The sequence below is a fragment of the Anguilla anguilla genome, chromosome 12 (genome assembly GCF_013347855.1).
Source record: "Anguilla anguilla isolate fAngAng1 chromosome 12, fAngAng1.pri, whole genome shotgun sequence".
Classification (NCBI taxonomy): Eukaryota; Metazoa; Chordata; class Actinopteri; order Anguilliformes; family Anguillidae; genus Anguilla; species Anguilla anguilla.
This window is the reverse complement of record NC_049212.1, coordinates 39011602-39036900: the sequence shown is the minus strand read 5'-3', so window position 1 is coordinate 39036900 and position 25299 is coordinate 39011602. Positions and strand designations below refer to the sequence as shown.

Below are 25299 nucleotides of genomic sequence, written 5' to 3'. Positions count from 1 at the left end.
GATTTTTCATAAAACGGTTCATTCGTCAGAAATTGATGAACATAAAATAAATATAATCCACAACAACTGTTCTTTTGTCTTTTGTCAAAAGAAAACAAGTTCATTCATAACCAGAGGCGCAATTTCCAATGTACATGACAGGCAGTGAATGAGATGAGATTGTAAAAAAAAAAAGAAAAAAAAGAAAGGAAGATGGAAATTAAGATGATGAATGAGAGCGAGAAAGAGAGACGGTGAGTATTTGATTTTGCTAAGCATCACATCACTTTCTACCATCGGTTTTAGTTTGTGAGTCACATGACCGCGCGCTCGAGACTTAATCCGGCTCTTTTCTCCGGTCTTCCTGCAGCCGTAGCTCTTCCATGTTTTCCACCAGAGCAGGTGTAGGCACAGCTGTCGCCTGCGCGCACCTGTTCTCTGAGGTTTCCGGAACCTTCTCCTGCCCTGGAGACGTGGGAGGGGACGGAGCTGCTTTGTCCTGGTAACAGGGCAGTGGACGGGAGGGGAGAAAACAAAAAGCTGTGATTTATCCAAATAAAAATTAAATAAATAACGCAAGTGCATGTACACCAGAACAGATGTAGCATTTAGTTTGACTGGGGTGAATGTCAGTGGAAAGAAGTGTTATTTTTGCCCATTTTGCATCCCACAAACCACCTCAACCCCTCCAACGAACCACAGTTTTGGAATCGGAGATCAGAAATTCTCGTGATGGTGATGTTATATTACCATGCAGAGCTGTGAGAGATTCAGTTGCCAGAAGACACCTACAGATGTCAAGTACCTTCTCTAGAGGGGATCTTGGGGTGTGTGAATTTAAGTTTCCCCCGCTTCTGTCCACTGGTCCCGGGGTCCAGAACCCCGGTTCTGTCTGAGTGGCCCGGTGTGAAATCCGGGAACTCCCCTTCCCATCAACCCAGGGAGGGGAGCGGTCCTCAGCCTGATCTGTTTCCTCACCACGGGGAAAAACAAAGGCGTCCTCTTCTGAGCCTGTTCAGAAACAAACACAGGTTTTCTGTATAGGATGATAGGACATGGAAGCAAATTCATAAGTCTACCTACTGTTTGTAAAGGAGATATCTCAGTGTGCATGCACTGGGTCGGTAACCATGGTAACTCACTCGAGCTGTTTATCTTGGGCCTGGTGTCAGGGTTGGGGGTGCAAGGACAGGAACCCCCAGAAACACTGAACCTCTTTTTGCACTCTAGCCCAACTTTGTCCTTACAGTGTTTGTGACAGTTTATCCCACAGTCTAAGAGTGAGAGAGACAGAGAGATTATGCTGGATGAAGAACTTCAGCAAACGTCAACACACAATGAATCATAATTTCCAGAGAGCTTTATTTAGCAGTCAGTGTGTGTGACCACCTTGCACTAAGCACCAAATGGCTCTATTAATGGTAATTCATTTGCATCTTTACTACTTTACCATTACACTAATTGTACGAATAATGTTTGACCTATGCTTCATTGGTTCAAATGCATCATTAGTTTGCATGTGAAAGAATTTTCCATTTCAAATCGCCATACCATCCTATGAAAAGCGCATTTAGCTGTCAGTATCATGAAGTGCTAGATATAGCAGCCAGTCGGCTGTCATTCACTCTAATCTACATAGACTAGCTAACTGCGCTACGTTAATATTTATAAACTTAATACTGCACCCAAAAAATGCTTAGCTAATGTAACGTGTTGCAACTAAAATATTCGCCAGACGCTTTTTATCCGCATAATCAACCTAAATTACTGGTTTTGTGAATAACCTGTTGCTATGGTTACTTAAACGCATAGTGCCCTCTGCTCTGGAAAGTGGCAGATTAGATCGAGCTGACTCTGATACGTGATAGTAGAACTATTGTCAATTGTTCGAGAAAAAAGTATTTGCTTGTGTCTTAAAAGCAAAGAAGGTAATGTCAGCGGTTTTCCTTGTCAGTCAAAATAATGCAAGGCAGACAATACATCACAACTATAAATAATCTGTGGCAGCTAACATACATGTAACTTGTTGCAACGAAGATATTCGCCCGAAAGCGGTTTTCCCCCAATAGCAGTTTCGTAAATCAACCGTTATATAACCTGTTGCTGTGATCACGTTTTTAGAAGCAGCCAGACTGCATGCTCGGAATCGTATGCTCATTTTAAACAAGCGTGCCAAATTAAAGTTAATGTCAGGCAACGTTATGCCTTTAAAGAGCTCTGCTATTTACTCGTTATCTTCAGCAAATGCCCATATTACAGCTACAAAATTAATAGCTCATTAAGCGTACGGTTAAGTATGTCTGACAGTTTAGAAACGCATGTTGTAAGTTAGAAGTTGGTGTGGCACAGCTGAAGACGGTGCGTCTTACCTCTGCACCGATAACCCTGTTTAATGACCCCCCACAGCTGTAAGAGAGCAGACAGAGAGGGGTGTGGATGAGTGAGGGAAAGCGCAAACATACAGCTCGCACACTGGAGGCCATATTGGAACCGTACTGTACTGTACACTCTCAAGAATATATCTATTTTTACTTTTATTGTGGTTTTGTGTTTTAGGTACTGTTATTTATTTGTATTTTTCCATAGATTGCGTTGTTGCCGTTCTCGTTGTTAGTGTTAATCAGTTTAACCATCAGGGTCCAAGTTGAACTATGCGGTTGTTCCCTGTACTTGGACCGGTACTTCTCTCTAGGGGTTTCGTCATACTTGTTCCTGGTTATGGTTATACACTTTGTTGTACGTCGCTCTGGATAAGAGCGTCTGCCAAATGCCTGTAATGTAATGTAATGTAATGTATGTATTCATGTTTATTGATTTAAAAATAGGTAATCCCTTGATTGTCTTAATGTAGAAATTTTGTTTATAATTTTTTAAAACAATTTTTGTCTTGGGTTATTTTTCTTTATGGATTTTTTACTTTTAAAGGAATGTGTTTTAGTTGTTTTGGAAATTTAAAACCAATAAAGACAACAGCTGTACACTCACAAAGCCTCCACAGGTGTTGCAGAAAGTGGGCCTCTTGTAGGTGACCTCGTGGAAGTTGTGCAGGAAGTTGAGGCCCAGCTTGGCGCAGATTGACATCCCCCTCATGAAGTAGGAGGTTATCTCTTCCCGGCTGATCTCCCCCTCCCTTTTAAAGAGAGGGTAAGAGAGTCAGATCGACAACCATATATGGAGAAAACAATTTATCATCTTCGCACATCTCCTGACTCTATCCACATCCACTTTATATCCTATTGTCAGTCACACCCAGTCTTTACTGCCAGAGTACTGTTGCCATGAAAGAGGAATAACAAGGCCTTAGAATGCTTTATATGTTGCTCTTTGTCCTCATTGTACTACGAAAGCTTACCCAAGCTAAAATGAAAGGCTGTGCGCTCAATTCCAAGCTGGATTAGAACAAGTGCCTAACCTGAATTGCTTCAGTAAATAGCCAGCTGTATAAATGGATTGTATGCAAACCTTTATTCTGTGCAAGTCTCCCTGGATATGAGTATTAAATGCTGAGATTTAAAGTAATAAATGAAAATGGACTTTTCTCTGAAACTTCCTGTTCAGTTTACTGAAGCTACTGTCTCCCATGATGCATCTTTCTCTTTATTGCCCTCAACATTGGAAAAGCCTTGCGTTGCAGTATGGAAAAATGCTCATGCTATGCTTTGCCATATCAGAGATCATTGGTTAATTTCCTGTTTGTACGTTTGTCTGTCTGTACCTCCATTTTTCTCTCTCTCACCTGTCACTCTCATGCTTGCAAAAAGAAAAGGGGAAGTTGGAGGCAATGTTCTCAAAGTCCTCTAAGGAAATATATCCATCCTGGTTCAAGTCATAGTTCTTCATTATGGACTGGAGGGGAGACACGCAACCAAGTGAGCACATTAGTGAGCTACACCAGAACACAGTTTCTCCACCATTCATCAGTACCAAATGCACTATTTAACCCTTTAAGGTGTAACATCACAAATATGTGATTAGAATGTTTTTAACTAAACATTCTAATGCAGATGTAACAATCACTACAGGTAAGTGAAAGCCATGGAGTGGTTGACTTGAAAAAAAAACATTCTAAAAAACCAACTCTTCAAAGGGTTAAAGAATGAACCATAGCACTGGCCAGTGCTAGGGCCAATTGCATCTCAATTGAGTCAATTCAGAAATTTCATTTTAAATTAGTATACATTACAACTAGTGTACATTACTACTAATAATTAGTGTACATTAATTGAAAAATCCCCAATGTACATATTTGGCATTTTCTCAATTAATGAACAGAACTTCAATCAACATTCCAGACTGACTGAATTGAAATGGAATTGACTGAGCGATACAACGATGTATTCTTCATAAAGCACGTTCCCATGCTCTGATCATGAAAGCAGAGTGTCACAGGTTTTGCTGTTTGACACTGCAAGGCTCCTTTTGTACTCACGTCCACCATCAATTTGACGTGTGTGGAGATGGTTTCGGGGTCGAGCCTGGGCGTGACCCCTGACCCCCACTCTCCCACCACAGGGGGTTTCACTGGGGTGGTGGGCTGCAAATTCAGAGAGATAAAGTACAAGCTTCTGTACTATCATATGTGATATGAAACACAATACCTGTTTCCTTGGTGTTCAATGAATTATTATTGTTATTATTTTTCACATATTGGTGACATCCACAGCACCGACAACTGAGCAGACATGGGTCAAATAATTATCTCAAATACTTAAACTGTATGAACACCTTCCTGCTGATATACAATGTATATTTTAACCAATATTCAGAAAAATAATTTCCATAAATTTCATAAGTTTCTGTTAGAAAAAGTTTTGGTGAAATATTCTCAAGGATCTGTGGGAGTGTTTTCAGCTGCTACCAGCATTAAAGGAATTTTAGATATGCAAAACGAATTATTTAGATCTACATGCAAGAGGAAATGGATGCCCAAATATAGGTAAGGGTTACCCCAATTTACTGTGAGTTTGCACACTTTGCACACCTGGATTTTGGGGTACTTTGGCTCCTTGGCGTAGGAGAGGTCGTAAATCTCATCCTCCGTGTAGTACAGGTCCAAAGACAGCTGGGGAGTGGGGGCACAGGTCAAAGGTCACACAGATGGCGTACAGACATTGCAGCAAAATTCTCAGTGTTAAAATCAACTCTATGCAGGAACCATGCACAGTCTATAAAAACCTAAAATTGACTCTACAGGAGTCTGAACAGCAAGCATAACTGAAGACACACAGTCCATGATGCATTGCAGTTGCCCTTCATTCACAGAGTGAACATTACGCAGAGCGATACACAGATCCTGTTTCACAGAGAACATTTACAAATAATTCCCCATTTCCCCTACCGCACACCACACCCCCCTTCCCTCTCCCCCTCCCCCTCCCCCTCCCCTCCCCTCCCCCTCACGGTCAGCAGGTGCAGCAGGTCCTTATTGGCCTGGAAGGGGGGCGTGCAGTCATGGACGGCCAGCAGGTCGGCGATGTTGCTGTACAGGTGCTGCAGCTTCCCCAGGTTGATCTTGTCGTCCTCCAGGTAGTCTGGCAGGGCCTCGTTCAGGGAGATCAGGTCCTTGAGGTGCACCCCCAGGATGGGCACCTTGAACCCTGAGCACTCCCTGTACACCTGCCGGTACGCCCTGTAGTTACCGCGAGAGGACAGCAGCTCCGTCAGCTCGCTCAGCGTCTGTGGGGGTGGAGGGAGGGTGGAGTGGGGGGGCAAACCGGTTTAGACCACTAGGACACGAAGAAATGAGAAGAATGAGGAGAGCACACCCAAGAGAGCAGCGCTGTTCACTCCTTGTCCAGGGATCTCAAACTCCAGTCCTGGAGGGCCACACTCTCCGCAGGGTTTCCACATGTCATGCATTGGCTATAGTCACCATGCACCTTGTTTCCAAGGCTGGAACTGGCTGCACTATAACTTGTGAGGTCACAGTGATTAGAATGTTCTTAACTGAACGTTCTAACGCTGATGTAAGAATCACTACTGGTAACTGAAAGCAATGGAGTTCTAGAACACTGACCTAAAGGACACTATTGCCCTCCGGGACTGCTGTTTGAGATTCCTGCCAGTGAACAGGGAGTGCTGGTTTTCACCGTTTTCACCGAATGCTTTTGATTGGTCATTTGAAAACAGCTGGTTGCACAGCTAACGCTGCAGGCCTAGCCCATTGAGCGTGAACTGGCTGCTGAATGCAAGCCACACCCTGCGGCACTCAGGAAGCAACAGTAAACACATCACTGTGCATGAATAATGGATACTATTCAAGATCAAGTTTCCTAATGAGATCAAAGCCACGACTCATCTATACCCAGAGGCAATAAAAACACCATATTCAAATAAAAACATTTACAAGCTCATTTGTGATTCGCAGCCTTTGATGAAAAAAAGACCACAGCAGCAGCGACAACGGGCAACAAGCCTCTACTAAACAATCATTGGTTACACTCCTTACATGACTCACCTCTTCCGAATTAACCATGGCTCCCCTGACCCCCTTCAGATACCCTTTCTCTCTTTCTCTCTTTGGAGAAAGACAGCACGCATTGGGCGAGAGGCAGGAATGCAACCTGGACAGTTCCACAGTCCATTGCAGGGCACACACACCATTTAATTCACGCACTCATACCTAAGGGCAATTTAGACTCTCCAATTCACCAAACCTGCATGTCTTTCAACTGTGGGAGGAAACCGGAGTACCCAGAGGAAACCCACGCGGACACGGGGAGAACATGCAAGCTCCACACAGAAAGGCCCAGATCAGGATTTGAACCTTTTTCCTGTGAGGCAACAGTGCTCTGAATAATGTTATAGGTATAGCTACGTAAATACATGTTACCTGTCTAGCGGCACTTCCTTTTATCATGATAAAAAATAGCTGTTTCTCAGGTTAACCTGACACTTACTGATTGTGAGTGGGCCTCTGTACCTTTTCGGTGACACCGCATTTTTGTTTTGCCGAGAGCACAACGACCGTGAGCGGGTTTGGATTAGCGTGTCTGCAAAGTGGGTTTGATGTAGTGTAATGTGATGTAAATTAATGTACAGGCAGACCGCACAGGTGAACAGGTTTGACGGGGGCAACTGCGGCTCAGTAGCACATGGCAGACCGGGTATGGCTCAGTTACACTTGGCTGAGTACTGCAGGAGTGGTACATGATCCTGCAGAAACTAAAACAACCTGCTTGTGCCATCTAATCCTGGATGGCAGTTGGACACAGCACAGAGAACTTTTGCCTTTTTGATGATGAGCCATCTTGTTCTTGTTTTAGCGGGAATGTACACTAGAATGCTTCCAGTGTTACTTCTCTTCCCTTTCTGGTTTAGCACAAGCTGAAAGGATAAGCCGGAATCTGAGATTGGTATTTTACATTGGTGACTGATCTTGGTGCCTGACCTTGGTGTCTGACCTTGGTGCCTGACCTTGGTATCTGACCTTTGCGACTGACCTTGGTGACATCCTGAGGCAGCAGGCTGGCTGTGTCTTTGAGTCGGGAGATGCAGCTGTGGCAGAGACCCCCTATCACAGCCATGAGAGTGTTGAAGTTCTGCAGAGAACGCAGCTTCTAATAAGAGAGACATAAAAGGACAGACAGAATGAGAGACAGAATGAGAGAGAGTGTGAGACATGGGGGTACAAGAGCTGCTCGTTATTTAATCCCAACGATGTGGAAAGTGTGTCAGGAAGGACAAACACACTTTATCCTTCCCATGCATGCATGTGCATGTGCCTGTATGTGTGTTTGCTTGGTGTGTACGTGTGTGTGCGTTGTGTGTATGTGTTGTATGTGTGAGTCTGTATGTTGCGTCCATGCATGCATGCATGTATGTGACTGTGTGTGTGCATGTGTCTGCGTGTGCGTGTGTGCATGTATGCGCATGCGTGTGTGTCTGTGTATGTGCATGTATGTGTGTGTGGTGTGTGTGTGTGTATGTGTGTGCGTGTGTGTGTTTATGTGTGTGTGTGTTTGTGTATGCGTGTCTGTGTCTGTATGTGTGTGTGTGTTTATGTGTGTGTGTGTGTGTGTGTGTTTGTGTGTGTGTGCATGTGTGTGCGTGTGTGTATATGTGTGTGCGTGTGTGTGTTTGTGTGTGTGTCTGTGTGTGTGTGTGTGTGTGTGTGTGTCTGAGTGTGTGTGTTTGTGTATTCGTGTCTGTGTCTGTGTCTGTGTGTGTTTGTGTGTGTGTGTGTGTGTGTGTGTGTGTGTATGTGTGTGTGGTGTGTGTGTGTTTATGTGTGTGTGTGTGTGTGTGTGTGTGTATGTGTGTGTGGTGTGTGTGTGTTTATGTGTGTGTGTGTGTGTGTGTATGTGTGTGCGTGTGTGTGTATGTGTGTGTGTGTGTATGTGTGTGCGTGCGTATGGGTGCACGCGCGTGTGTGTGTGTGTTTATGTGTGTGTGTGTGTGTGTGGTGTGTGTGTGTGTCTGTGTGTGTGTGTTTATGTGTGTGCGTGTGTGTGTATGTGTGCGTGCGTATGGGTGCACGCGCGTGTGTGTTACCTGCGCCACATGGATGAACTTGGTGAAGACCTGGGCCCTCTGCTGGGCCGTGTGTCTGCTGAGGATCATGAGCTGCACCCACTGAGACACGCCGTTACACAGCATGACTGAGCGTTCCAGGGCCGGGTTATCCCTCACCGAGCCCCGCACCACGTAGCTGTGGAAGTCCAGGTACTGCAGAGCCCGACACACAGAGAGATCAGCGCTCGCTAACCCTAGCCAGCGCTCGCTAACGCTAGCCAGCGCTCGCTAATGCTAGCCAGCGCTCGCTAACCATAGCCAGCGCTCGCTAACCCTAACCAGCGCTCGCTAACGCTAGCCAGCGCTCGCTAACCCTAGCCAGCGCTCGCTAACCATAGCCAGCGCTCGTTAACCCTAACCAGCGCTCACTAACGCTAGCCAGCGCTCGCTAACCCTAGCCAGCGCTCGCTAACCCTAACCAGCGCTCACTAACGCTAGCCAGCGCTCGCTAACCCTAACCATAGCCAGCGCCTGCTAACCCTAGCCAGCACTCGCTAACCCTAGCCAGCGCTCGCTAACCCTAACCAGTGCTAATGCTATGCCTGTGGACAGGGGCGATGTGTGGGTGAGGGGGGTTAGGACAATTACAAGGGCCCTGACTGACTGACATGGGCCTTCAAAACAATATTAGAACATGGGATTTCCTGGGGTGGGCAGGGCCCAATGTGAGTTTTTTTTTCATGGGGCCTTAAATCCCTGGTGGTACCCCTGCCCGTGGATTTGGGTGTGGGGACAGTCATGTTATGAGCACCTTGTGATTGGTTGAACAGGCCTATCTGTTTTCAGCACACCTGTCTATCACTGAGTAAGCGTAACAGTTAAGTGTCCCAGGGAGGGGCTCACATTGGACCCCAGCGCCCCAGAAAATTTGGTGTTCTAATATTTTTTGAGTTTTTACGGCCTCCTTGGAATCGTCCTAACTCTGCCCAACCCCCCCTTACGGCGCCCCTGGTCCCAGGGCTAGGGTCACCTACACAATCCATCTGTGAACTTTCCGTTATATGATAGAAACTCAGCAATGAGAACCCATAGTGTATGTGAGTGGTCTGGAACTTTACAATGCACTTATTTTATATGCTGAGCAGGTTACTTTACTCTCAGGCCTTTTTTTCTTTTCTTTTTTTTTTTTTTACCAGATTCGTATTTTACATCATTAATAATAACGGATAATCACACCACAACCGCGTTATCTCATACATTCGCTTTACAAGGATACACAATTGCGTTTGCGATTACCTGGTTCATTCCAAGCATTATAATAAAAAATATTTAATTATCTCTGGTTCATACGCAGTTCTGTTAACCGATCGGTCCGTTACTCCTCCCGAAGATTCTTTTGCATTTTACTTCATATGTTGGTGGAGTTGGTGGACGTGAACTCCAACCGTGGGCGGTTCCCCACTTTTTGCTCAGCCTCAAAAAAGGTGATGGGAGGGCGATACGTGGCGCGTGGTTTTAAATGAAAAAGAGACGTGAACTCAAGAACCCGGTTGGGGGACGAAACAAGCAGTTGAGTGTTTACTTCAAAGTCGCATTTACGGGTCCATTTAGGTTAAACGGCGAATGATAGGGGGTGGTTTCTCGATGATGCTGTCTTTTACGTCTCGTTACCAGTCGGGCGCTTGTTTCTCATTTCATTGCGCATGCAGCACCGACTCAACTCAGTGTTGGTCGTCCTCTTCCCCTTCGCCTGCACTCATTCATCGCTTTTCCTACCGTCGTTTGTCCTCTCTCACCAACCAATTAATTCAAAATAACGTCAGCCAAAAAACGACATTGCGCCCCACGACTGGGCTGGAAAGCGTGTTATCTGTGCAGGAACGCCGGTAAGGGGAGGGAGCGGGGCTTTACTGTTGAATGCAAATGATTTTTTATTATGTTCTGTTTATTTTTAACGATGTACTTCATCCGCATTGTCGTTCAAAGTGCATTCACATGAACGCGTGTTCTTTTAGACGCTGCATGAAAAAAATAGTCATGCTAAACCGGTTTATCATGGGCAAGTGACCATAAATGCATTACCATCTAAATCCCTGTGGGGTCAGTATAGGCCTTGGATTGTTACAGTAACCTAACTTCTAGCACATTTGGTGATCAATTGTGATCCTTATATAGACAATTAGTTGATCTAACACATCAGTTAAAGGAGGGACTGTCGAACACACAAAATGTGTGACTGTCAACAGTATCCTGATACACTGCACACTGACAGAGTCCATTTATTTTGCACAGTTTGCACTGGGTTCATACCAACACACAAAAAAAACAATACATTTAGTATTGAATAGATTTTTTTTGTTGTTGTTGTAGCTGGTCAGTAGTATTTATTGCGATGGGACACTACACTCACTGAGACTCTGCAGAAGATTTTGAACTCCAGGTAGCTGAGGTGTTGGGCCATCTGGTCTGGCTCCATGTGGTCGAAGAGGAGGGACACCTTCCTCTTCTTCACAGTGGGGGAGGGAACTTGCAGGGGGATCGGTGGGTGGTTGCTGGAGAGTCTGATGAAGCAGGGGTTATTGAAGGAATGTGAGGAGCAGAGCGGTCAGGTCAGGCGCCAGAGACGTGGTCAAAAATCAGTTTGATCAAGTGCTTGGAAGATTATTACAGTTCATTTTTAGATCTCACATCATGTATTCTTGCGTTCTGCATGGGCTGAACAGCCTGCTCTCAGGTGGAATTATATTTGTTTCTCTGTGTGTCACCTGCAGGTAGGAGGTGCCACTCCTGTCACTATCCACCCCCATCTTTAACTTAGAGATGTCACTCATCGCCTGGCCACTCCCTCCGAGTTTTCCTCGCAGGTAGGCGTCACTCACAGGTAAGAGGTGTCGGTCGTCAGGCAGTGTGGCTCCTCCCCTTCTGTGCCCACCAGGCTCCAGAGGTGTGCCATTTCCTGCTCCAGCAGGGGGTCTGCTTCAAAGGCTGCTGGGAACTTGTTTACCCAATGCCTGGATAGGGAACAGTGGAGAGGGTTGCCAGGGTGATGATGCCTCGCCTCCAGCCAATGAATGGTGTGTGAAACGATATCTTGAATTTATGAATGAATGAATGAAAAATGACTGAAAAATGACTCATTATATATGTGGTCAGAGGCTACAGAAGTTAATTAGAAGTTAATATTTGTAAGGTTTGAGATTCCTTGATTATTGCGGTTATTTCCATGGGTAACACTGAGAAGCAGAAAAATCTGAATGCCTTATAGGTATGGATACTAATGGTATGGATACTAAACAAAATATTTTACTAAAATAAAACATAGAATAACTTGATGGATTTTTTTTTTTCAAGGAACTGGTTTTTCTTTTTAAATTGTGAGTAATCTGCGGGAGGTTCTTTTAGCATCTAAAGGGTGAGTATTAGGGCCAGGTGTGGCTGGTGGCTCAGTTGGAGGAGTGGAGAGGGGGAGGCGCTCTTACCTGAGGAGGTGACAGATCTGCGTCCGCCGCTGCTCCCTCATCTCCCCGGGACTCTCCTCGTAGGTAAGGAAGTCAAGGAGGGACGGCGCGCTTCAAGGTGATCGTCGCGACGCTGTCACGCGCGTGTGTGTGTGTACGCGCCGCACACACACGGTCACCTGAGACTCTGTTTACCCACCACACACCGAACGTGCCAGACGCCAAGGCAGCCCTGTCAGGCAGTACTGCGGGTCCTTTACATTCCATCTCTCTCAATGCACAGAACGAATCGCAATTTAGTTCACTGATTAAAATTAGCCTCAGAGAGAGCAGTGGCCATTTTTTAAAATTTTCAATTGACTTTAAGTTCATTTCCTGAATTGATAAAAATTAAAATGGAATTTACCCCCCTTCCCTCCCAAAAAAACTGAATATGACTAATAATTGTATCCATATATGACATGAATTACTGTGGTTTAATATATGACTGAACCAGTGTTGGTGTTTTCCCTATTATTGAAATGGTACCTATTTAAAAATATTATCATGATACTGCAGTGTTAAACAGTGTTGGGAGGTGGAGCTTAGAGGAGGTCTGGTCAGGCTCAGCTCCTTGATTGGACCCTTTTGCAGTGTTAAACAGTGTTGGCAGGTGAGGGGGGGAGGGAGTGGGAGAAGGATATAGAGAGAGCAGCTTGTGGGCAAAGGTGTGGGAGGAAACCACCCAGCTGTGCATCATCAGCGTCATGTGGACCAGCTGCGCCCCCCTGCCCAGCTTCCCCTCTGAGTCTGAAACACAGCACAGGCCAGAACCACACAAACTAAGCACAGGCCAGAACCACACAAACTAAGCACAGCCCAGAACCTCACAAACTCAGCACAGCCCAGAACCACACAAACTCAGCACAGCCCAGAACCTCACAAACTCAGCACAGCCCAGAACCACACAAACTAAGCACAGCCCAGAACCTCACAAACTCAGCACAGCCCAGAACCTCACAAACTACACAAACTAAGCACAGCCCAGAACCTCACAAACTAAGCACACCCCAGAACTAAGCACAGCCCGGAACCACACAAACTAAGCACAGCCCAGAACCACACAAACTAAGCACAGCCCAGAACCTCACAAACTCAGCCCAGCCCAGAATCAAACAAACTAAACACAGGCCAGAACCACACAAACTAAGCACAGTCTGGAATCACACAAACTGAGCACAGCTCGGAACTCAGCACATCCCAGAACCACATAAACTAAGCACAGCCCAGAACCACACAAACACAGTACAGTCCAGAGCCACACAAACTGAGCAGAGCCCAGAACTCAGCACAGCCTGGAACCACACAAACTAAGCACAGCCCAGAACCTCACAAACTCAGCACAGCCCAGAACCACACAAACTAAGCACAGTCCAGAACCATACAAACTAAACACAGCCTGGAACCACACAAACTAAGCACAGCCCAGAACCTCACAAACTCAGCACAGCCCAGAACCACACAAACTAAGCACAGTCCAGAACCACACAAACTAAACACAGTCCAGAACCACACAAACCTAGCACAGCCCAGAACCACACAAACTAAACAGCACAGGCCAGAACCACACAAACTAAGCACAGCCCAGAACCACACAAACTAAACAGCACAGGCCAGAACCACACAAACTAAACACAGCCTGGTCTCTGACACACACACACACTCACACACACACACACACACCCCTCTCTCTCACCAAAGCTGTGCAGACAGCGCTGTATGAGCTCCTCCAGGGGGAGGCCATGGGACGGGGGGGTGGGACGGGGGCCTTGCAGGGCCTGGTTGATCTCCTGGGGGGTGGGACAGGTCATCCTCCTGTGTGCTGCCCGCTGGGACCCTGCCACGGTCAGGCTGCCCTGCCTGGACTTCCTGAGAGAGAGAGGGACACGCGTACGCACGCACGCGCACGCGCACACACGCACGTCAATATGTCATATAAAATGATTTTATTATTACAGTGTTTATGTCATGTCAGACTGCTGAAGTCTAATTGCGTGTAGCCTTGGCTAGCACTTGGATTGGAGATCTGGGCAAACATTTTTTTTTTCTGGGAGTGGTGTTTGTGGGCCTGTAGGGGGCGCTTATCCCTCTGACCCAAGTAGAAATCCAATGAACCAGTGCAGTGATGGGGGATCCTGTGCAGTAGAAGCTTAAATATTAAAACTTTTTTTTTTTTTTTTTGTTAGCTTTCCCAACTTGGTTATATAATAATGTGTTACTGTGCACAGGTGTGTGTATCTGTGTGTGCTCTTCTTCGTATTCATTTGTTCATCTTGGCTGTGTCCGAATTTCCGCCCTTCCATACTATTGTAAATGCTTGTTGAGAACACTGGGTGGGAAAGTTAAGTAGGTGTAATTTTCTCTCATTTTTTCACATACTGTTTGTCACATGCTCAACAGTATGCACTAAACGGTACACAGTGGAACACTAAACAGTACAGAGGACGCAGTAGACAGAGCTCTGGTCCGGGCACGGCCCCTGTGTGTGTGGTTCCTGAGTGTTTCCTGTGTGAGGCCTCCCTTTTGTGTGTTTCCTGTTTCCTGTGTGTGTGCGTGTGTGTGTGTGTTGGTTCAAGGGTGTGACAAACTTCGATGGCTTCTTCCACACCTACTGGTACTAGAGATTAAGCGCATGGCAGAATGCTACTCTTAGCACCTGCACTCTGACAGTTGCATCGATCAGCATTTCAGCAATATCTCTAAGTTCTGGAAGGGACACAATTTCTCATTGGTGCCATTAGCAGGAAGCTGAAATGTGGTGGAGAGTTCTTAGAATGACAAGCCTCTGCAAGCCAAGACTTCCCTATTCTCTGAACTTAACTGTCTTTTTTTAAACGTTGATCTTCTGCGTTTCTTTGTGTGCTTGTCTCTCTCTCTGTGTCTGTTTGCCAGTCGCAATTCTCTTCCCATTTGCAAAACTCCAAAAAATAAAGTAAAAATACCCATCACAAGACATTAGCTTAACATTAGGTAACATTAGTGCTCTTACAATCAACATACTAAACTAAAGCCGCATTTCCACCAAAATTACCCGGAACTTTTAGTCCCAGGAACTACTTTTCAAGGAACTAAAAGGTTCCTTCAGCCCATGGTTGTCTGCGTTTCCACCGCGGTCTGAAGTCCCGCGAAGATTAGGCAAATTAGCCCACTGACGTATGAAAAAACGACGTTGTCGTCGGTCCATCTGTCCTATGATTTCTTCTGTAACCCCATACTACCACCGAAGTAGCCTACATTATTTTCTAATAACCGGGACAGCCCAGAGGGGTTTATTCCACTTATATACAACGGGTTACCAACAATGATTATATATGGTTACTTTTGTATTTTTTTTTATTTTTATCGATTTAATCACCTGGAATTGAAATATTCTTCTGCAGCCGTTTGGGTTTATTTTACCGTTGTCAAGCAAAACTGTCATTGGTAGTTGAACTTGGACCGTTGTTATGCAACAAATAGGATATAACAGGCCAATAGTCAGATTGTAACTGTTTTATATATCCTCTCAAACACATTCATTATGTTTTTATGCGAACATTCGCTTTCATGTCTTGACATCCGAAGCGACCGAATGCATTCACATTTATATGTATAACTGGCAACAACAGCAGAAAACATGCACACGTTGTAAACAATTTGCTGTTTGATTACTTTCTCATCGTCAATTCCATATCGCAAATCGCAAAATGACAAGAATAGAACGAAAACTCGGACTTGCGTGAAAATTTAAATTAGTAGTGGTACAGCCACCGTTTGTTTTCCTTCAAAGTTACTGCTAGCCGAGCAGCGAAGTGTGCCCTCCAGATGCGAACCATGCACCATAAATTAGTCCATAGTCTTCCTGGTCTTTTTGTGGAATTGAAGAATGGCAGAGTAGTCTGAAAAAGCTAAAGAGACGATTACTAGAATTAACCTGTTATTTTACCCTGACAAAAAGTGCGGAAGGTGATTTCCAGTTTGCTTTTACTGTATCACCAATATGAATTACGCAGAACTACCGCATACCTCACATAACTGTATCAAACGTTTTGAGTCAATTACAACGGGCTAACAAAGAAAATATTCAGCAACCGAATTCATCCGTTTGAATGTTTTGGTACGTAATATGCTGTCCCAGCACGAATGCTTTTTATTAAAAAAAATATATAAAACGAATACTAAAGCAAGAAAAGAACAGAAGAGCACACGTTATAATTCCAAGACGTTGGCAGGCTATAACCAAAACTAGGCTACTGCGCCGCATAACATACAAGTTTGATTTGAAGTTATTATGAAAATAAATTGGTTTGCGGCTGCATTTAAACATGGCGGCTGAAAACAAACACAAAAAAATGCTGCGAGTACTCGACCAATCAGAAATGTTCAGCGCTGCAAGCTCCACCCAAAAGGTTGCTGTACTTTCGGAAAGTACTACCCCCCGAGCAGGAACTTTTTGGGGGGCAAAATAAAGCTCCCCTAAATTTAGACCCTAGTTCCTGCGGTGGAAACGCACTGAGTGCCTCAAAAGGTTCCTAGTTCCGGGGTAAAGTTCCTGCGGTGGAAACGTGGCTTAATTGAACAACTACTTGTTTGATTAGTCAACTCTGCAACAACTTTGCGTTGCGTTGGGTTGCATAGATTTCTGGATTTATGAGCGAGGTCTCCAGACTGCAGTAAAGCTGGCCAGAGTCGGCTTCTGGATCTGGCCCCTGCGTACATCTCTGACCTCAGTGACTGTGACAGAGCTGTGGAGCAGAGGCAGCGTACGTGTGTGTGTGTGTGTGTGTGTGTGTGTATGTGTGTGACCTCAGCCTCAGTGACAGAGCTGTGGAGTAGAGGCATCGTACGTGTGTGTGTGTGTGTGTGTGTGTGTGTGTGTGTGTGCGTGTGTGTGACCTCAGCCTCAGTGACAGAGCTGTGGAGGAGATGCAGCGTTCGTGTGTGTGTGTGTGTGTGTGTGTGTGTGTGCGTGTGTGTGACCCCAGCCCCAGTGACAGAGCTGTTGAGTAGAGGCATCGTACGTGTGTGTGTGTGTGTGTGTATGTGTGTGACCTCAGCCTCAGTGACAGAGCTGTGGAGTAGAGGCAGCGTACGTGTGTGTGCGTGTGTGTGTGTGTGTGTGTGTGTGTGTGACCCCAGCCCCAGTGACAGAGCTGTGGAGGAGAGGCATCGGGGGGGAATTTCTGTGTTGGCTGTAGCGTACGTTTGACTGCTGAAGCCCGTGTAAATACTGGCAGTGTGACGCGTTTGAGGAGTCACCTGCGAGCTTTCGTTTGTTCCCCATCGTGAGCAGGCTGTCTTACAAACGGCCAATACCGGGGACCGGAAGACTGGCCCCAATTAATATACATACTACTTTAACTTACTGGGGGCTTGCATCGCAGAGCAAGGTTACTGACTCAGCTGGATAAGTGCACTGAGTTAAACCTAGAATGGCTCTTTTTATTTCAGTCCATCTTCCAGATTTTTGGAGGGTTCTGGGTATGTCTGGGTGCAGTTATCCAGCTTTGTGAAACGGGGGGGGGGGGGGGGGGGGGGGGGGGGGGGGGGGGGGGGGGGGGGGGGGGGGGAGGACAGTAGAAGGAAAAAGTGAACTTCTGACGGCTTTCCAGCCTGAGCATGGTAATAAGAGCATGTGCCCGGCGATCGCGATGAGGTGTAATGCGCTGTAATGCATCGTAATGTAATGTAGTGAACCCTGTTGAGGTTTCCATGCTCCGTGCTCTCTCTAGGCACTGCATTGCATTACATTACGGGTGTTTGGCAGACGCTCTTATCCGGAGCGACGTAAAACAAAGTGTATAACCGTAACCAGGGACAAGTGTGCTGAAAACCCCTGAGGGAAGTACAGTTCCGAGAGCAGGGCGCGACCGCGTTGTTTAACTTGGACCCTGTAGGTTAATCTGATCAACACAAACAAAAGCAGCAGCAAAGCAGCCTCTGCAAATAATACAAGCAATGATTAACTGTGTGCGCCGTCTCACTGTTAGCATGTCCGTGCCCTGTCTGCTCTGTCAACCTGTATCGGCACTCTGTCTCTGCACCCCCCCCCCCCACCCCCTTCTCTCCCCCCACGCCCCCAGGTGGGGTTACACAGCCGCGGCTGCTCTGGCCACTCCTCTGTGTTTACACCCTCTGTCTCTGCACCCCCCCCCCCCCTTCCCCCACGCCCCCCAGGTGGGGCTACTCAGCTCTGGCCCCTCCTCTGTGTTTGTTGGTGCGGCTCTGTGGCTCTGGTTCTGAACGCAGGGAGCTCTGCAGTCTCTTGGCAGCCTCTAACCTGCCTGACTGCACCCGTCTCTTCTTGCCCCATTACGCTTTCCTTTGTACTCAAAATACTGGGAACAGGGCGTGTACATCGCTGCACATACTGTACGCACACACATGTACATGCACATACACGCGCATGCGCACTTCCACATGCCCGCGCGCACATGCATACACACTGCAGACCGCGGCACAGTATCTTAGTTTGTTCTCTTTTTTAAGTAATGATTAGGCTGGCGACCGTGACTATGCTAGGGTGTGTGTATATGCATTGTGCATGTGTGTTTCAGTATCTCTGTGCAGCCTTACAGGAAAGAGAACATTTCGCAGTCTTTGTAAACTGTTGGTCCATTATTTTCCTTGTATGCAACACACATGCACGCGCACACACACACACACACACACACACACACACACACACATATACACACTCGAACACAGACACTCACGCACATACTCACAAACACACAGGTACTCACTCGCACACACGTACATGCACGCGCACACACACACACACTTTCAGCTTGCCTGATTAATATGTGTTGATATTTTTTGGGGTCTTTCTCCCACTGTTCTGTAGGGTAGCTAACCGTGGAATGACTGTGTGGAGATCTCACTTGCTGAAACACACCAGTGCCAGCCTCTTGCTGGCTAAAAACCAACCTCTCTTTGGCTTACGTAAACAAGAGCACTTTACCCTCAGCCGTGGAGATGAAGCTGGGCATATTTGGACACGATTATCGATGTGTTCAGAGTGCTGTGTTCAGTGGCAGCTGTTCACTTATCGAACGTGTTAAATGCAGCATGTTATTTTCTTCATGTCGTTTTGTGACCCAAATTGACCCCCCCTTCCCCCCCTATCCCATTTAAGTGGCCGCCCCATTTCGGAATTTCAATAAATGAAAAGCCAAATGGCCCGTCTGGGTCTCTCTATCGGTCCATCTTGTGAAGGCTCGATTTGCATCATTTACCCTGTCCACCCTAACACCCGCACGAACTCGTTTCCTAGGAATCTGATAAGGCCTTGCAGATTATACGCACAACAGTGTATCTGAACAGTAAAGAGAGAGGTGAGTGTGTCAACAGATGAACCCTTTCTGACACCTCAGTTCTGCCTGCCACCTGCTTTCTCCACACACACACACACACTTGTCCTTTGTCAGAGATCATCTTAAAATGCACAGATGTGTGTATATTAATAGCAATATTACAGTTACAAGCATGCCACAAACACATCTGGCCATAAAATGGCATTCTCAATGTGTCATAAGAATGTTCGCAAAGCTGTTTTCCTTCACATAAAAAAAAAAAAACAATCCTCTTAAAGAACCATAGAATACCATAGAATGCGTAATGCTGTGAATATGCTCTTAAATCCCTTGCCTGTGTACCTGGGTGTGCTTGTACATGTTTAATATACAGGCATGTCTGTGTAAGAAAACTAATTACTACCTCACCTGGCAAACACGTTTTCAGTCATTTAAAAGAAAAAAGCTTTTTCGTTTATGATCCAATGCTCGTCATACGTTAACACCCTCCCCTCCCCTCCCCATGAGTAGGACATCTTTGTGGAACCTACAGAGGTCGATGAAGTCTCGTGTTCCCTGTTCAGACTGGATTATGTCAGCCGTCATTTCACCCTTTACATTCTGTCCATGGATAATTTGGGGTGTAGCGTGCGTGCAGTGCCCCCCCCCCCCAAAAAAAAAAAAAACAGAAAATCAGTCTTACCCTGTCTGACCCCCATCTCAGTACACTACAAGTCTGGATAGGACATCCCAGGGAACGCAGGACGCATTTAACAGGTCCAACATGTTTGACGTGACGTTTAACCTGAGGATGGGTTTGGGTGCAGAGTGCAAATGCAAATTGGGGAGGGGGGGGGGGGGGTGTGGTTTGGGGGTGAAATTAGACTCTTTAAAATTTAGTTCATTCTGTTTCTACACAGGTTACCCATAATATTAAACCTGAGGGTAATATGAAATTTATAGAAAATGAAACGTATGCTTAAATGAAACTGCTTAAATGAAAATGCAAGAGGAACTCTTACCACAACAAATTATTCAGAAAAGCGTAATGAGGAATTGAGGATAGTGCAGTGGATTGTGGTCCCTTCTGGGAAAGATGTGCTGGGAAGCACCATGTAGACAAACAGCTCAGTTAACCCTTTAATGCCTGAGATCGGAAACACGTGATTAGAATGTTCTTAACTGAACATTCTAGTGCTGATGTAACAATCACTACTGACGTGATATTCTGGAACACTGATTTAGAATTTTTAAGAAAGCTTGCTGAGAACCTTCTCTTGGAAGGGTTAAAGGTCAGTGCCACTGAAATGCACTTCTCCGGGGCAAGCAAGTGACAAAATAAATAAAATAAAAATAGGGAACACACGGCGGCAGAGAAGGCCACTCCCACCCAAAGGCGTTTGCGTTTGTGTGCAGACAGAGAAGCGTGCGTGCATGCGCTGGCGCTGACTCTCCGCATCTCTGCCGCCACGGTAACGGGATGCAGAAGCCATAGTTTCCTCCTGAAACGCGTCACGTGAAGAGAGAACCACCAGGACACCCTGCGTTACGCTGTACAGCGTACTGGACATGAGCAAGCACACGCGCACACACATACACACACACACACACACGCACGCACGCACGCACGCACACACACACACATACACACACACACGCACGCACGCACACACACATACACACACACACACACGCTCACACACACACACACACACACACACACATCCACACACACACACACTAACACGCACACACGCACACACACACGCACACGCGCATACACACACACACACGCACACTCACGCACACACACACACACACACTCCACTCATTCGTTTGTGTGCACACACTCTCACACGCAAACGTTTACACACGCACATAAACACATATACACGCAAATGTGTATGCATTCACACGCTCTCACACACACTTGTGTATACGCCTGTCCTTGCACGCAAACATTTACATTTTACGCACTCACACTCACACACACACACACACACACACACACACTCGCACTTATACATGTCTCTGACACACTCACAAATGTACACAAATGTGTATACTCCCAAACACACACTGTAGACACAACCTGTGCACGTTAGCCTGTTTCCTCCCTACCTCTTGGTCTTGCGGTTCATGGCAAGGCTCCAGTCATCCACGCAAACTCCTTATCCTCTTCCTCCTCTTCCTCCTCTCGTCTCACTGGGGCATTGAAGGGGATCCCCAGTACCCTATAGCTTCGCACCCTGCTCCGGATGTCTGGGACTGGACCCCTTCACTGAGAGTCGGGGATCGGGGGACAAAGATATCCACACTCTTCCTCAGCTGCCAGTAAACTGGAGAGAACTGTGCCTCCCCAGCACACAAAAACAGAGAAGAAGACTCGGGCAGCGACGGACACAGCAACCGCGCGGTCGCGCGGAGAGGAGAGATGTGGTGTGTGTGACAGCTTGTGTGTACGTATATGTGTAAAAAACAAACAGTCAGACGCATGCATCAAAGCAGTCACCCGACCTCGGACTGTCTCCAATAGAGGAACTGGCTCCGTGAGATAGGGGAACTGTGTGTGTGTGTGTGTGTGTGTGTGTTTGTGTTTGTTTGTGTGTGCGCGCGCGCGTGTGTGTGAGAGAGAGACACAGAAAGAGGGTGCGAATAAGGACAGAAGTGCAGAGTTATGTGTGAGAAACGCTGTACTGGTTAGCAGTGTGTCTCTACTTGAGTGAAGCTGAGGGATTCATCAGTTGCTTGTCACCAGTACTAATGAGGGTGTGGAGTGAGAGAGAGATGTGGGGGGGGGGGGGGGGGGGGGGGGGGGGGGGTTACTGATTTTTAAAGATTATGTCTGTGCAATTTAGTGAAAAATTAATGGTTTCTCCCTCTGTAGAGCATACCTCTCCTCCCCTGCCCCTTTCTTTCATACGCTGTCTCTCTTCCCTCTCTCACTCTTACTTTCTCTCTCTCTTCCTCTCATCACACAGTTAGGTAGTGTCTGTGGATTTTTTACTCCCAGAGCACGCAGCTGGCCAGTAGAACTCAAAGACACCCTTGTTCCTCCACGGCCCTGAAGTGAGTGTGTGTGTGTGCGCACGTGCGTGAGCATGTGTGTGTGTGTGTGTTTGTGCTTGTGTGTGCTTGCATGTACGTGTGTTGTGTATGTGCGTACACCTGGTGGATCCATGGGTGTGAGGAAAGAGTCCCCACTTTTCATTCAGCATGGCAGTTAGCGCTCGTATTTCAAATGAACATAGCGAGCGAACTCAACATAGCGAACATCGCGAGCAAACTCAGCATAGCGAACAAATGTAGCGAGTTCCGGTGATGTCATGTCGTCAGTACTCTCCCGGTACCCTGGCTGAACACTCGCTCATTTTAGACTGAGATCAGCCAACTGCGTTTTCCTGAGGTTTCTGATTACATCATCGACTGCTCAGAAACCGGCAGAAATGATTGATCGTGATCAGTGATTGTTGCGCAGAGGTGATCGATCCATGTACAGAACACCTGTACTGATCACCTGTGTACAGGGCCTGTTCGTTGTTTAAAGGCGCTGGCAATAACAGTGCGTGCGGTGGTAATGCCCTCACCCATAAACAGGTGGCCGTCCTGATTGCGCCGTGTACGTGCAGCTTGCCTCCCTCCTCGTGTTTGATTGGCCCTCCCTGTAGAGCGTGTGCTGCTGTATGACCATGTGACCAGAGAGAGAGAGAGAGAGAGACAGGGAGCGCTGGCGCTAGGCTAATTTCTTGTCTCATAGTCTCATTTCTTGGTGAATAGTCCTGCATTCTGACCCTTTATCACAAAATGAATGATGATAATTATGCAAATAGACAATGCTGTAGGATTTCTCTATTATCAGTTCCATTTGTGTAAATTTAATATTCTTACCAAAATAATTAATATAATCATTTAGAGTAGAGTACTTACTGTATCTCATCCTTCACCAAAAAAAGGGGGGGGGGGGAATGCATTTTCTTTGGCTGAAGATGAAGCTGATCTGACTTCCTACTGAACATGCAGATTTATTTGGTGGATCTCCAAGAGCCACGCCGAGGAATTAAAATGAACTAGCAAGTCAAATAAAATGTATTTCAGTGCACACAGCCATATTCAGCTTGGCTTTCCAATTTCGTACCAGATCGCATCACTGAAAAGTTCACTTCAAAGTTCAAAAATTCATTTTTTAACAGCTAAACTAAGAAAATCCCGTGGGCCTATGTGATAAGTGATTATAGTTCTGAAAAACTATAATCTAGACTTTTCTGCAGAGCGCTCATTGAAAGGTGTCTCCAACAATATACTAAACAATAGTCCAAATGTTTTACTCTGTTTATAGAAGACGAAGTCAAAAATGTACTTGGGGAAATTGACCGACTGTATGCTCTCAATTAAGCATGTATTGATTATCATCCAATTAAGGTTGTAGTCGTTAGGGAACATTCACTTCTGTCAGTCAGGTCGACCAAGTTTGTCTCTGCATGATACAAACATACAAACAAAAAAACATTAATTGTTTTATCAAGCTCTCATGTATAATATAGCTAAAAACGCTAAAAAACCTTTCAAGTATCACATCTCAGATTTCCTGTGTCTGTAAATGAGGTATATTGCATATATATGCGTGTGTGCATGCGTGTGTGTATGCGTGCATGCTTGGGGGTGGGGGAGGGAGATATGGGCTGATAATTTGTTGATCTGCATTTTTGTCATTGCAGAGAGCCTTCAATCTATCTGATTTGCATGCATAAGAAATGCCAGCCTCTCTTGTTGTAGCAACTGTGAAAGTAAACATATAATTTCTTGGCATATCAGTACAAACGTCCATATTTATTGTTTATTTGTTGAATGCTTCTCAAATCACTGTTTTGCCCACAACATTTATGCTTCTAGGTGAACCTACAAGTAGACATTTCCATCTAGTGGTGGGGAATGGGAACTGCAGAGCTGATGGATTTGTGGTATTGGGACGAGAGAGCTAAACAACAGAACTCCAATTCCCAGCATACCTTTCAGTAGTGGGAGCTAGGTTGAACTCTCCCCTCCCCTCCCCATCCCATCTCCAGACAGAAACTTCAGTGAGCATGCTCAGAACTTGCCTGTCAGCCCTGCCGAGCACATCCCCCCACCCCCCCCCCCCCCCAAAAAAAGCTGCTAGCACTCGCAGTGCTGCCCGGACATGGTTGCCAGGGGCGATGGGAGCGAGGGGGACAGAAATGGAGTGAGGGACGATGACACTTAGATGGAGATTGCGGAGGTGAGGTGATGCATTCATCTGTTTATTACGTGCGTGTGTTTGCTGGCTGGCTGGCTGGCGTTCGGTCACTGTGAGCCTCTGGCCTGTGTCGTGCCTGGATCTGTGTCTGCTGTAAAGGGGTGTGTCATTCCTGCAGAGTCTGGCGTTTTCCTCCTGAGCTGAGCTGAGCGCTGCTCCAGTTGTGCTGATTAATGTAGGGGGATGTGAGAGAGTGAATTGGTCAGAGCCCTTCATGTTTTTTCTCATTTATGATTGGTTTTTGCCGTAGTTTTTGTGCATGCAGATGTATTGTCACGGGGCAGCAAAGTATATGCGCACGTGCACACGTACACATGCATGCACTCATGCGCACACGCGCATTCTAAAATTGGAAAAACCAAAGCATGTGACATAATTAATGCACGCTCACCCAATTACTGGGAAAGCAAAATGGAAAGCAAAATGTGTTGTTTGCAACATACTTGTGTGCAAATAATTTATTTGGCAAAGCAAGACGCGCGATACCTTCCCACAGAATCCAGTGTTTGCTGCAGGTAGGTTTTTCAGTGGTAATGACTGGTGCTAAAGGGCACCGCAGAATGAGTCCTCATCCGGAAGACACCGTTTCACAGCTAAGCAGGCCTGGAAATGGCGGCTTACGTTAAAAAAAAAAATCCTCTTCATCTTCTGCAAGGCTTCCGAAGAAAGGGAAACCACCCCACACACTGGCCATTTCACTGACTCTCAGAAACACACAGATATTATGTTTAGACTTGGATGAAAAGATAAGAGAATGTACCTGGATAGGGGCTGCATGGATTAGATTGCCTGAGAAAGCTCTTGTTTAGTAGAATGTGTAACG

The 25299-nt window shown here is 46.2% G+C and overlaps 2 protein-coding genes across 2 annotated transcripts in view; one reads left to right on the top strand and one right to left on the bottom strand.

Moving 5' to 3' along the window:
* LOC118208937 (RAS guanyl-releasing protein 1-like) lies at nt 1-21851 on the bottom strand. Its single transcript, XM_035383949.1, has 17 exons — nt 21326-21851; nt 13627-13799; nt 12575-12680; nt 11913-11975; nt 11313-11444; nt 10844-10994; nt 8473-8646; nt 7422-7538; nt 5380-5655; nt 4961-5041; nt 4409-4513; nt 3716-3825; nt 2965-3109; nt 2349-2385; nt 1122-1253; nt 785-990; nt 1-478 (listed from the first exon to the last, which is right to left on the bottom strand). The coding sequence occupies exons 1-17, from the start codon at nt 21343-21345 to the stop codon at nt 317-319; spliced, it is 2190 nt and encodes a 729-aa protein (XP_035239840.1). The 5' UTR covers nt 21346-21851; the 3' UTR covers nt 1-316.
* A 2479-nt stretch (nt 21852-24330) lies between these two features.
* Nucleotides 24331-25299, top strand: part of ryr1b (ryanodine receptor 1b (skeletal)) — a 104861-nt gene continuing 103892 nt past the window's right edge. Inside the window, exon 1 of the mRNA XM_035384732.1 lies at nt 24331-24458. Coding sequence (XP_035240623.1) covers nt 24444-24458 — 15 coding nt within the window. The 5' untranslated portion in view covers nt 24331-24443. The remainder of the gene's footprint in view (nt 24459-25299) is intronic.

Excerpts from the sequence above, each read along its gene's own strand:
- LOC118208937 (XM_035383949.1), bottom strand. The coding sequence starts at position 21,345 with ATGAACCGCAAGACCAAGAG. Across the intron at positions 10,995-11,312 it reads ACGACCGACACCTCTTACCT|ACTCTCCAGCAACCACCCAC; the intron begins GTGAGTGACGCC and ends CTGCTTCATCAG. Across the intron at positions 5,656-7,421 it reads TGCCTCAGGATGTCACCAAG|ACGCTGAGCGAGCTGACGGA; the intron begins GTCAGTCGCAAA and ends CCACCCCCACAG.